At 42.1% G+C, this 14,266-nt stretch overlaps 1 protein-coding gene across 1 annotated transcript in view; it reads right to left on the minus strand.

The window, feature by feature from the left end:
- Positions 1–14,266, minus strand: part of dgkza (diacylglycerol kinase, zeta a) — a 405,283-nt gene that overhangs the window by 58,367 nt on the left and 332,650 nt on the right. The window contains exon 33 of the mRNA XM_052029707.1: positions 266–300. Within this exon, the coding sequence (XP_051885667.1) occupies positions 266–300 (35 nt within the window). The remainder of the gene's footprint in view (positions 1–265; positions 301–14,266) is intronic.

The following is a 14,266-nucleotide window of genomic DNA, read 5'->3' on the forward strand; positions in this document are numbered from 1 at the left end:
TGTAACTGGCAAAACAGGGTATAGGATACGAAAGTGTTAATGAAACAGCAAGTAAGGAATACTTTGGTCTTACTATAAGACCAGGATGGTGTTATTCCAGTTTTATGATATAACAGGATATGAATTACTCGATTGTTACTGATATATCACGGTAAGAGCTACTCTAGTGTTACTGAAACAGCAGTTGTGGTTCTGATGTTTTGTCAGTCTCAGATACAAATCTGTTCAAGAATCTCAGGTAGTGATATAAATCTGGTGTCCTTACCTGAACTTGCACTCGATGCAGTGGTATCCTCAGGTCTGCAAAACAAAATTAAATCAATATATGAGAATAAAAATCACCTAGCATTCATGACTCTCACCTTCAATGATTCAACATGAAAGCACAAAGAGCCCACATTCTCCAATGTCTGCATATTTCTCAGGGCAGTAAAGAAATATATTCCAATAAATATTTTTCTTTCTTGTGTTTGAGCTACAGGTGAACACAGGGCATGGGGTTAGAGCAAAGGAGCTTGAAGTGTTAAATGCTTCTGGCAATATACACACACACACAATTTTAAATCTGTATCGTGCTTCACTCATAGACAGGATTACCAGTTGGCAAAGTCTTTCCGTAGCTCAAGTCAAGGGACAGCATTTGATGCCCCTAGAGCTATGTTAAATATGTGGCACTTTTTAATTCTTCATAACTCTCAATAAAACACACATTATCAACTACAAATTTAAGCCTCTTCTCTGAGCCATAGGTGACCAGATCGCTGCCTTAGACTGCTGTGGTAAACAAGCACAAGGTTTAACTAATGCAGGAACATGAACAGAAAACTGAAATGTTGACTGTGTTTCTCTTTCCACAGATGCTGCCTGACCTGCTGAGCGCTTTCAGCATTTTCTGCTTCAATTTTGGATTTCCAGCATCTGCAGGAATGTGTATTCATCATTCACGTAGAAACATAATGAACAGATGTAACATCATTCAGTACCTGGGGCCTGCCTGTCATTCCATTGGATCACTGCTCTTGTTCCCTATGGCTTCATGTCCATCGTAAGTATAACCACTGCAGGGATGGAAGCTTCAATTGACCTATCATCTCTAGATCTTTAGGGAGGGTGGGGGTGTGGAGTTTCAAATGTTTACCGTTTTTGTGAGAAAGCAGATTTCCTTGCTGGATGCTTGAGCTTGGATGTTAATACTTTGGGCCAAATTGAGCTTGGTTTGGCCTGCACACCAGACTCAAATCCTCGTCATCCCTGCCTGCCCACTCTTACCCAGACTAGATTTGGAGGAGCAATCAAGCCGGCCCTCTGCACCCAAGAAGGTAAGATATCTAAGTGGTAGGTCTTAGGCGGTGTGCCGCTGAGGTCCCTCCTGTGTAGCACCTAGCAGCCTTTGACCTGAGACAAAGCTGGGGTCTTTATACAAAAGCATTTTGCAGATGTCTCTAATGAGATTTTAAAAACTATTAATTTATTTTAATTACAAAGGTGAAACATGTTTAAACAATAAAATTAATTAAAATACTTTCGAACAACTTAAAATGATAAAAGATAAACGATGTGCCTTTTTTTCTTCCCTTTTGAGGCCATTCAAATTAATGGGACTCCGTTCCTATGGCAGGTGTGGCTGGCATAGAATTGGGCAGGCAGTTTCCTCCACATAATGCAAGGGAATACCAACAAATCAAGGTTCCACCATTGGACCCTAGGTATGCAGCCTTGGATCTGGCACTGACTTACATGGGAGTGGCAGAACACTGGCCATGGCCGGTATGAATCAGCCTTATGTTCCTTTTTTCTCGAGTTCCACCTTTATCCTTTCATGTCATTTTAAATCTTTTAATTAGAACACTGCATGCCACATTGAAGCAACCTGTCCTCATAATTTTACCCTTTAAACTTGATACTATTCCGTTAAATCTGCGCACTTCAAGGTCCCAAAAACATAATGTCTGGAATTGGACCTGGTACTCCAATCTGGCCAAGACACTTTACAACAGTGGTCCAGGCAGGTACAAGTTTACATCACATGTTCTTCACATCTTGACACTGATGTGGAGATAAGCAGGCATAAATTTTCTTTAATTTATCTTCCCCATGTTCAAATCATCATGTCCCTTCAGAGAGATGGTTCTATACATATATTATCAGATATACAATTTTCTCCCCTATAAAAAGTACTTAAATTCAGAAGGTTTTGCTTTTATCCAAGGCTCTGTGCTTTATGCGTATTCCTCCTGCCGGTTCAAACCTCTTGTGTGCTGAATGCATCACACCATAACTATTGTGGAAACCCTGGGTGATGTGCATCTCTAGATCTAGTCGTGCATCTGAAGCACATCTGCAGTATACCAATGGCTAGCTCAATACATATCTAGTTGTTCCATAGCTTTTGCTATGCATTCCCTGGGCATCACTAGTTTCTCCAGGCTGAGATCAGCCATTCTAAGGTGGATCTCTCATCAGCTGGTAATCTTGCTTTGAGGTGCGATGAAAGCAGGAAGTGTGGTCTTCCACAGGACAAAAGCATCGAGGCACCTTGGTGGAAATCTTATACACACTTTGATAAATGCCTTTTTGTGGTTGCACACCAGCTGCAGATTGATGGACACATTGTGGTTGATGAATTCTTCTGGATAATTACCAAATGTGAAAAGTCCTTTAAGGGAAAACAGCCAGAGCCGCAAACCTACGTGCTTGTTCACTTTGACATCGTCAACTCAGGAAATGTTGATGTAACTACCCATCTGAGCAGGCAAGCTGTTAAGTCACCTGCATTTCTGGGCACAGTAAGGTGTTGCTAATGTTCCCTACAGGGCCCTGGAAGGGCTGTGAGATGGACAACCTGAGATTGGTGCCTAAACAACCATTATTAAAGCATGGCTATCGGGTTCACAGGATACCAGATACAGATGCCCACTGTCACCCGAAAGGATACCTTGAATCTCTTGAGATACCCACCCCTCAGTGAGGAAGTTTATCCTCTGTCCACACACCCTGTGTTGTGAATGGCCAGTTGCAACCTGCACTTGTGTGAGAATCCCCTCTTTCCTCTGTAGCTGCTGCAACTATTCCTGTACTTCTACCTTGTTGGCTCTGCTGGTGCTCATCCTTCTCCTTCTGGTCAATTTGGTTCTCACCTAAGTTGCAGCATAACAGAACAGTGGTAGTACCGCTGCTGACTGGGAAGATCAGAACTCCACAGCGGTGATCACATCAAAGGTTACAAATTAACCTCTCAAGTCACTGTTCATCACAAGTTCTCTAAACCAAGGTTTATACAGAAGCAACAGTGATGTATACCATTTCTTGCCAGGTCTGCTCACCAACCCCTCACAATGCCAATATTCTCATCTCAATTTCTTTCCCTGATTTCCAGGGAGTGCAGGAAACCTATGGACTTAAAATCGCACATCAATGTAGTCCTAATTGATCCATTAATGTGACAAGACTGGCAACTTGCCTATCCCGGTGGGGTTTAGTTACATACAATCTCTACACAATGGGCTCAATGAATAATGGATAGGGAAGGAGATTGAAAAACTTGCAAAATCCTATATTGTTTAAGAGGGGAACCTCTCACTGGCAGCTGCAGATTGTTTGCATGAGGAAATTCTTTCAACTAACATTCCAATATCCTTGGTTTTATCCTACAGTAAATCCTGGCTAGAATGTGATAGCATGAGTCGTGTTGTATAATTCAGGAGTTTCTCATGGCTCCCTATAGATTCCAGTCAAATGTTCACATCTCCCACAAAGCTTAACATAAAAACACTTAGGTACGCGAATACAAGAACCCTCCCAAGGTTGGCATTATAAGCGCACTAAAAGCACATCAGATTTGGGATGCCAGATATGGGAAAATTGAGGAAAGTCAAAGCTTGGGCAAGAAACTGGCAGCTGTAATACCTTTACTGTGACCTGGCCACAGTAACTATGGATATCCATCGGAATTGCAGCAAGTCCAGAAGCTATCAAAAAGACATAGCAATAACTACCCGCAAGATTTAAGACCATAAGATATAGGAGCAGAATCAGGCCATCGGGCCATAGGGTCTGCTCCGCCATTCAATTATGGCTGAATTTTTTTTCAACCCCATTCTCCCACCTTCTCCCCTTAAGCCCCTTACTAATCAAGAACCTATCAATCTCTGCCTTAAATACACCCAATGACTTGACCTCCACAGCCCTCTGTGGCAACGAATTCCACAGATTCACCACCCTCTGGCTGAAGAAGTTCCCCCTCATCTCAGTCTAAAGTGACATCTCTTTATTCTGAGGCTGTGCCCTCGGATACTAGACTCTCCTACTAATGGAAACATCTTCTCCATGTCCACTCTATCCAGGCCTTTCAGTATCAGTAGGTTTCAATGAGATCCTACTTCATCTGTCTGAACCTCATCGAGTAGGCCCAGAGACATCAAATGCTCCTCATACGTCATGCCCAGAGACATCAAATTCTCCTCATACATTATGCTTTACGTTTCTGGGATCATCCTTGTGAACCTCCTCTGGACCCTCTACAGGGCCAGCACATCTTTCCTTAGATACGGGCCCCAAAATTGCTCACAGTATTCCAAATGTATTCTGACCAATGCCTTATAAAACCTTAGCAGTGCATTCTTGCTTTTTTGTTCTAGTCCTCTCAAAATGAATGCTAACATTGCATTTGCCTTTTGTTTTCACTACTGACTCAACCTGCAAATTAACCTTAAGGGAATCCTGAACTAGGACTCCCAAGTCCCTTTGCACCTTTGATTTCTACATAAAACAGGTCACTGCAAAGTTGCCACCAAACATTCACAGGTGGGAGGAAAGTATTAAAATTTATCAGCATCCCTTTGGGAAAAAGGTGATTTTTATGAGACTCCACCACCCTGCTTCACCCCACCCCACCATCTCAATATCTATACTAATAAAAGGCAGTTTGGGTGTCCTTGAATGAGGTAGAAGTCTTTAGGGATCCGGTGTGGATCCAGCTTTTGCTGTTGCAAATTCTATGTTCAAAAATGCTGGGAGAGTCTAACAAAGTTTAAATGACAATAGAAAAATACTGAGACAGACTCATTCGTTAGGATCTTGTCATTGGCCTTCTTGCTGGATAATGGTTTCACTACCAATTTTGGCTATCTGGGCGTAGCCTGTTGAGTGACCCACACTGAAAGCCAAGCTCCTGTTGGATTGTTTTTGGTCAGACTTGTAGGTGGATCCACCAGACCACTATTTTCACTTAGGGGCATATCCAGAATAAAATGACAAAAGAGAAAGCAACCTCGATGGAATTGTAGAAAATGAAACTCACTATCATTTGTGAGTGCCTGAAACAAATAATCCTGGTTCAATTAAAGGGAGCCTGCTGATTATATGGTGCAAAAAAAAATACAAGGGCAAGGTGCGAAGAGACGGCGTGCAAGATGGCCACTGACACAGGCTGCATGTTCAGTTCATAACGCATGAAGCACATGTCATGACATGCTTCAGTAAAACATTATTAAGGCAGCGTTTGGACCAAAGGGTATGTCTTTAGGTTGCAGGTCCACAGAAGACGACGAATTCTACATGGGCCTGAATGAGTTGCCTGTAAAAGTCAATAGTTAAGTACCAAGTAAATGTAATTCATTACAGTAAGAGATGTCAGCATGCAACATTTGGCTTCTGGATATGGTAGGTGAGAACCATCTTTTAATACTACATCCAAGACGGTTCTAGTTCAAAGCACCATATTTACAACTTACAATATTTCATTACTTCCCCAGTGCCGAATGAATAATGTGGTGGCTGATCTATAAGACTATTGTAAGGTGGGGTGTGACTGGAAGAGAGGGTGGCAAGTGTTGACTTGGTATCATTGTTACTGCTTGCTATTGAAAATGCTCCATTCTAAGTATGCAGCTGTGACTGGTATTTTATCTGAATGATGACTATGCCATGTTTACACAAATAATACAAATCAGTAAGCTGGTGCCTGCAGAACAACATTGATTGAAATCTTTGCCATTTGTCTCTACAATGCCAACTAGAAAGTTTCATTAAAAACCATTGGAATCACTTTGGGAAAGTCTCTGTATTAAGAGAAGCATGCACGTCCCAGCAATGGGAACAAAGTACATTTTTTGCTGAATTGCTCACTTGAACAGAAAACCGGGCCAATGGGTCCTTCAAAGAACTGACATGAAGACTATTTATTTGAATCCCGGAAAATAGATTAGTTCTAGTCGCGGGTTTCCCAGCTAGTCAATAGCTTTAATTAACAGTGGTTTGGAGCAGAGACTCTGTGAGAGTGCACACATGAAAATATTGTCTGTGTGGAATATCTTGAAGTATGAAGTTGGTGTAATCTCGGTTCTGGATTGGAGAAGACAAAGATTGAACATCCTATAGATTAACTCCATTCTAGCAGGGAGCTTGTTGGAAGTGAGATGAAGCATTGCAGAGAGAAAGATTGAGAAGATGGGTGGTACAATGACACAAACTTGCTCAGCACCAGTCTGGACTTGAATTGAGTCTCGTCTGACCTTCACTGAAGTGTCCAAAGGAATGGGAAATGCACAAAATGTCTTGAAGACAAAAGGTTCTTCACCAATCTAGCACTGCTGCACAATGTAATTCCTTGTTCATCAGGATCCATGATGAGGACCCTGGTCAATGTGGGTGACATCCCATATTTTGGGAGCTACCTCACAGCAAGGATAGACATCAATGACAAAATCTACCACTCCCTCCAATGTGCCGGGAGGGAGTGTTTATAGACAAAGATCTCAGATGCAGTACCAAGCTTTTGGTCTGTCGTGCAGCAGTGATCCCCGTATGCTTCAGGCACATGGATAACTTTCAATAGACATTCTCAATGCACTGGGGATGGACCATCAATGCTGCCTCTGAAAAATCCTACAAATCTACCACCAGGAGAGACAAACCAATGTCTATCTTCCTCTCCCAACACAACGTCTCCAGCTTTCAGGCTTTGGTTAACATAGCACAGTACAGCAGAGTTACAGGCCCTTTAGCCTACGATGTTGTGCCGAACTAATTAAACAAGTAATTGAAATCCTACCAAACTGGTCCCTTCTGTCTACACAAGTCCATATCCCTCCATTCTCTGCACATCATGTGTCTAAGAGTCTCTTAAATGCCTCTATTATATTTGCCTCCACCACCACCCCTGGCAGTGCATTCCAGGCACTTACCACTCTCTGTGTAAAAAATCTTGCAGCGCAACTCTCCTTTGAACTTACCCCCTCTCACCTTAAATGCACACCCTCTAAGTATTAGACATTTTGACCCTGGGAAAAAGATACTGGCTGTCTACTGTATCTATGCCCCTCATAATCTTATACACTTCTATCAGGTCTCCCCTCAGCCGCTCCAGAGAAAACAACCCACATCTAAGCCTCCACATCCTTCCTATAATGGGGCGACCAGAACTGAATGCAATACTCCAGATGCAGCCTAACCAGAGTTTTATAAAGCTGCAACATAACTTCCTGACTTTTGAACTCAATGCTTTGACTAATAAAGGCAAGCATTTACTTAATTCTTTACTACCCGATCAACTCGTGCAGTCATTTTCAGGGACTCCAAGGTCCCTCTGTACATCAATGTTGTTAAAGGCCCATTCAAATTTAAACTCAAATTTAACCAGTGAGCAGGCCACATCCTGTGCTTGCCTGCCAGCAGATTCCCAAAGCAAGTATTCTTCTCTGCACTCCACGATAGCAAGCAATTTCCAGCAGGGGAGAGTAAGCGCTTCAAGAATGTCCTTAAAGCTTCCTCGAAAAAATATAACATCTCACTGACTCATGGAACCTCTGACCAAAACTGCTCAAACAGGCAGAAAAACACCTAGCAAGGCACTCAGCACTGTAAGTCCCTCCGAGGAGCAAATGGAGCACAGACAGTGGAAAGAGTGTTTAATAATCCAGTCAGAGCCACCCAGCTCCACTGTGCCACCTGTGCTAGAATCTGCAGATCTCACATAGAGTTCATCAACCACTGCAGAACCCGTGAAAACTAGTGGAAGCAAGTCATCCAAGGCTCTGCTGAAGAGGATCTTCAACAATCCACAAACTCACCATAGCACAACCTGATTAGCTGTACCTTAAGCCTTCTTTTCCCTTGTTGCATATTGTAGAAAGAATTTTCATCTATACAATGGATTTACATTTCCAGTATTTCGTAGCTAATGAAGTACTCTTGCAGAACTATCATGGTTGTAACCATGATAGGAGAATAGGAATGTCAATTACTGCACAATAAGATCATACACAATACTTGCTAAAGGTGAATTAATGGTAAATTAAATTGGTAAATTGGTTTATTATTGTCACATGTACAGAGGTACAGTAAAAAATTTGTTTTGCATACCGTTCATACAGATTAACTCAATACAACAGTGCATTGAGGTCGTACATGATAAAACAATAACAGAGTGCAGAATAAAGTGTTAGAATACAGAGAAAGTGCAGTGTAGGTAGACAGTAAATTGCAAGGTCACAACGAGGTAGATTGTGAGGTCAAGAGGCCGCCTTATCATACTAGGGAACCATTCAATAGTCTTATAACGGCGGGATAGAAGCTGTCCTTGAGCCTGGTGGTACGCGCTTTCAGGCTTTTGTATCTTCTGCCCGATGGTAGGGGGGAGAAGAGAGGATGTCCGGGATGGGTGGGGTCTTTGATAATGCTGGCTGCTTGACCGAGGCAGTGAGAAATGGGAGAGATCTTACAGTGAAGTGTTGGAAGTTTCCTATCTAAGTGTCAGAAAGTTCAATATTTTAGGACATGCATGTGCAAACATGGAAGACCTGATAGTTGTTCACTTTTTTACAACTATGAGCCAAGCATTAGAGTGCAGAGCTGTGGTATTTATGCCGAGGAACGCACTTGAATAACCTGTAACATATGGAGCTTTCACACAGTAAGAGGTTGGTATTATTAGAGAGTTGGTCAGCTCCCATTAGGATAGGTTAAAAGGAAGAACCTCTCGCTGGAGTTAAATACCATCGGAGACACACTGTTGGAAGATATGGAGTTTTGTGCGGACATTCCAGTATTTCCTGCCTTACTTCAGGATTTCTGCATGTACCTACACAAGCCAGAAGTCCCGAAACTATTGACAGCTCTTTGCAGCTGTTTTTGTGACTGCACTCTATCACTGCTCTCCTTGTGAAATCCAGAATACAAAGTTGCAGCAATTCACAGCGGCTGTCTTCTGGAATACACCCTACATCAGTGCATCCATTTGCTTGAATGGAGATGAATGTCTTCAAGGGACAGTGGTAAGTTTTGCTTAATTTATTTATTTTAAAAAACCAATTCAGCATAAGCATTTCTGTTTTTTTTAAAGATACAATGAAATGCCAATAATCTACTATTGGACTTTCAGAAATCCTACTAGTCCAGCATCGGTTTTACCAGCGATGTATGCCACACCCCCTATCCACACAGCGGGGCCTGGCTCCCACACTCCCTCTGCACTGATACATGGGCACCCTGTCCACACACCAGTTTCTGCCTCCTGCACTCTCCGTTCACTCATGGGCACCCTGGCTCCCACCCTCCCCTTAAACTCACCAAATTCTTTCAAATGATCCTTTTACAAGAACCAGCACCTTGTTTCCTGTGCTCCCTTTAAGCTTACCAGCTTCACTGGAATATTTATTATTCTGCTGTGTTATATCTTTAAGAAGGTGAATTGAAAAGATGTTGGGAGTATTAACTGAATAATATCCAATAATCTGGAAAAACACTGACCTGGCACCACCAAAGTCCCGAGCATGCCAGAATTATAGAGTTTTACTGTATTTTGGGTAGTTTTAAAACTTTTAATTGTTTATTATTTAACATCAAAGTTATTACAAAACATTGAGATTTTAACAGCTGGCTTAGCCAGAGGCAAAGCTTCCCCTTTCATGAAAACCTTTTTCATGTGGGACATGTTCTGGATCCTCTCCATGTGACAGGGTACACAAGTGAAGGGTTCTGTTGCAGCATAGGGTCCCACAGCTGAGCAGCTAGCTGCCTTCGAGTTTCTGCTCTGGGATGTGGGTAAGCACCAACTTCATTCTGAGATGTGTGGCAAATAGGAGGAGATTGTCGCTGACCACAAAATCCAGTCCATTCTATATCAATGACGTTGGTTAACCGTTGTCGGAACACTGGAGTGAACTCTCCTTCAATAATAGCACAGGGTAAAACAGCATAGAATAGCATGGGATCTTGGAAAGCACAGTGCGGATATAAATGGACTGTGCACAAGTAGAGTAGAAAGCTTATATCACAGTCTGTCAAGATCAAAGGATTTCTGGTTAATCAGTGGCTGCAATAGCTGGAACTATTATACAGTAATAGATCAACTCTTATCGTGCCAAGTGCACCCTCTAATAATCAAGCACTTCATGTATTTAGTCAGTTACATAATGATATGTTGGCACTGTTATTGCTAATAGACTGGTATTATTGCAGATTCAGTCAGTCAAACAGTATAGGTTAGTATACTATGGGTTCAGACCAGCACACATTAATATATTGACACAATTAGAGTTTCAGTAATACAGCATTATGTTGGCACTCATATAAAAGTGAATTAGTCACACAAAAATGGGGTGAGAGTATTGTGGGCTCAGTCATACAGTTAAAGATTAACCGACCCCTTCATAGTGTCAATCACACAGATAGGGCCTATTAAGTAACAGATATGCACAATCAGCAAACACTTCAAAGTTAAATCCAATCTTTTCCATAGTAATTCCACTTGCTCTTTATTAATTTAACTTGTTCAAATCCATAATGACCAATACTGTGAACTAAATACCTGCAAGAAAGCAAGCTGCCAGGACACCAGTGATACATTTAGTTGACTTTGCCCTTAAATGAAGACTCAATCAATCTGAAATAATACACGATTCCATCTCCATGAGAAGATGCTTCAGAAATGCTCCTACTTTTAGGTCTGTACAACAAGAGCTACAAAATCCTCCTGTTGGGCAAGGGAGTTCTTAATTCCACCAAAAGAAGCCATTAATTTGTTTGGGGTTATGGTTGAGGACAACTGTTGAGAAACTTCTCCTTGACGAGAAAACCATGGCTGCAGAGATGGTGGAGAGTCAGTGAGAAATACAACACAGAAACAGGCCCTTTGGCCCACCAAGTCCTTGTATTCTACACAAGCATATTGGAAAGACACAAATGTAACACCGCCATTGAAGAAAGGAGGGAAACACAAAGCAAGACAGCAAAGGCCAATTAGCCTAACGTCTGTCATTGGGAATAAAAGACAGAAAGGGAAATTACATTTGACAAATCTGCAAGATTTTTTTGCTGATGTAACAAATAGTGAAAAGGGGAAACCATTAGATGTATTTCTAGAAAGCATTCCCACACAGGTGCCACATAAAAATTCACTGTACCAGATAAGAGCACACAGCTTTAGGGGAGAATGTATTAGAATGAAGAGGGGACTGATTAACCCATATTTAACATAGAGTTGGGATAAATAGGTCATTTGCAGATTGGCAATAGGTATTAGTGGATTAATGTAGGGTTGGTGCAGATGTGTGCTTGAAGGTTGGTGCAGATGCAGTGGGCTGAAGGGCCTATTTCTATGCTATTTATCTCAATAATACATACTATCATTTAAAGACGGGCAGGTAAGAAGTTGCCAGATAGAGTATAATGTGAGAAAATGCAAGGTGTTCGACCCTGGAGGAAAAATTAAAAGCCAAATTATGGAGTGAGGCCACAAAATGTTGTAGTACAAAGGGATCCTGGGGGTCCCAGTCACAAAGAAGTTAATGTGCAGGTAAAGCAAGTAATTAGGAAGGCTAATGGAATGTTGACCTTTATTGCAAGTGGCATGGAGTATAAAAGTTGGGAAGTTTTGATGCAACGTCACAGGGGACCGATGAGATTGCACCTGGTGTACTGTCTACAGTTCTGGTCTCAGAGGATATCCTTGCAGTTCAGAGAAGGGTCATGAGGCTGATTCCTAAGATGAAGTGGGTATGAAGAGAGGTTGGGCCGATATTGACTGGAGTTCAGAAGAATGAGAGGTGATCCAACTGAAACATCTAAGACGCCGAGGGGGATTGACAGGGTGGTTTGCTGAGGGATGTTTCCCTGAGAGGGGCCACGGTTTCAGAATGAGGTGTCACCCATTTAAGGTGGGGTGAGGAGGGATTTCTTCGTTGAGGGGAGTGACTCTTTGGAATTCTTGATCCCGAGAGAACAGTGCGGTGGGGACTGATAGATATCTGAACAACAGGAGAGTCAAGCTGCACGGAGAGAGCAAAGGGAAGTGGCATTAAGCCTAAGATTGAATCAGCCACGATAATGAGTGCCAGACCAGACTCAAAGGGTCAAATGGCCTCCTCTTGCTCCTGTTTCTTATGTTTTATAGTGAACATTACCAAGTTGCCCAGATCTATCAGCACGTAATGTTACCAATCTGCCTATCTCAGTCTGTACATGGCACCGCTGCTCTCAATGGGCATAAACAAACTCAGTCATTGTACGTAGCTGCACACATATATTCAGCTGGCTCTCAGCATTGTTTGCCTCCTTAAGCAGCTCCCCTTGCAACACATCTAAACTTGACATGCAGCCTAAACTACTGAAGTTGAAACTGTCCACGACAGTGCCATGTTTATGCAAGGGGAGATTCATGCTGGAGGAACATAAAACTTTACAGCACAGTACAGGCCCTTTGGCCCATGATGTTGTGCTGACATTTTATCCTGCTCTCAGATCAATCTAACCCTTCCCTCCCACATAGCCCTCCATTTTTCTATCATTCATGTGGCTATCTAAGAGTCTCTTAAATGTTCCTAATGTATCTGCCTCCACTACCTCTGTGTGTTCCACGCACCCACCACTCTCTGTGTAAAAACTTACCCCTGACATCCCCCTTATATCTTCCTCCAATCATCTTAAAATTATGCCCTCTTGTGTTAGCCATTTTTGCCCTGGGAAAAGTCTCTGACTGTCCACTTGATCTATGCCTCTTATCATCTTGTACACCTCTATCAAGTCACCCCTCGTCCTCCTCCTCCTCTCCAAAGAGAAAAACCCTAGCTCACTCAACCTATCCTCATAAGACATGCTCTCCAATCCAAGCAGCATCCTGGTAAATCTCCGCTGCACCCTCTCTAAAGCTTCAATATCCTTCCTATAATGAGGCGATCAGAACTGAACACAACATTCCAAGTGTGGTCTAACCAGAGTTCTATAGAGCTGCAACATTACTTCGCGGCTCTTGAACCCAGTACCCTGACTAATGAAGGCAACACAACGTACACCTTCTTAACAACCCTATTGGCCTGCGCAGCAACCTCGAGGAATCTATGGACATGGACCCCAAGATCCTTCTGTTCCTCCACACTGCGAAGAGTCCTGCCATTAACCTTGTATTCTGCCTTCAAATTCGATCTCCCGAAGTGTATCACTTGTTATCATTTTTAAGATGAGATCAGAAACCCCAGCTTAAAGGTGAAAGTGATATCAGGAGCTACGTCATTAACTCGAGCTCTTTTTTTGGATAATTTTGAGCTAAAAATAAAGAAGACCTAAACATACATGTTCCCCTTCATAATTTATGCCCCAGCAACAAAACTGTGGAAACACAGGATGAAGAAATGCCTCTTGCCTGAGCCTGCAGTTCTCAGGATCCAAAAACCACCAACTACAAAGCACCCAGATCAATGATCCATTTAATGCTTTTCAAACACTTAAACTAGTGTAACCTTCAGAAATTTCATTAACCCAGCTGTGGTGTGACAAAGTGTCTCCATTAACTGGCTGGATGGCGATTGAGGAAATGCTTAACATGGGCACCAGGTCTCAGCTTTATTCCAGTCCCACAGGTCAACATCAAAACACAGCTTACAAAACCAGTTTACATTTCAGGACAGAAAACACATGGCCAACTGATTAATCCAATGTTATTTAAGGGAAGAAAAGCAATAACTGTTAAACACGTGTTTTAGTCTATTCTCTGTAGCAGTCTATACTATTTTGATATAGTCAACACTCACAAGTACAGATGAAAATATACATCGCATCATGTGTGTAGCACCAAATGAGACTGAAACCTTTGTGATTAATTACTGGCTACCTCACTGATATCAAACATAGAAAAAGACGGTACTGTATTTGACTTGTCTTTGGAAATTTCAAAAATCATCATATTCTTTAACTGCATAAACATGCTTGGTCACATATACAACAATACATAATACACAAAAAGACTATAAATGCATTGGACTATAATCCAAGG

The sequence above is a fragment of the Pristis pectinata genome, chromosome 14 (genome assembly GCF_009764475.1).
Source record: "Pristis pectinata isolate sPriPec2 chromosome 14, sPriPec2.1.pri, whole genome shotgun sequence".
NCBI lineage: Eukaryota > Metazoa > Chordata > Chondrichthyes > Rhinopristiformes > Pristidae > Pristis > Pristis pectinata.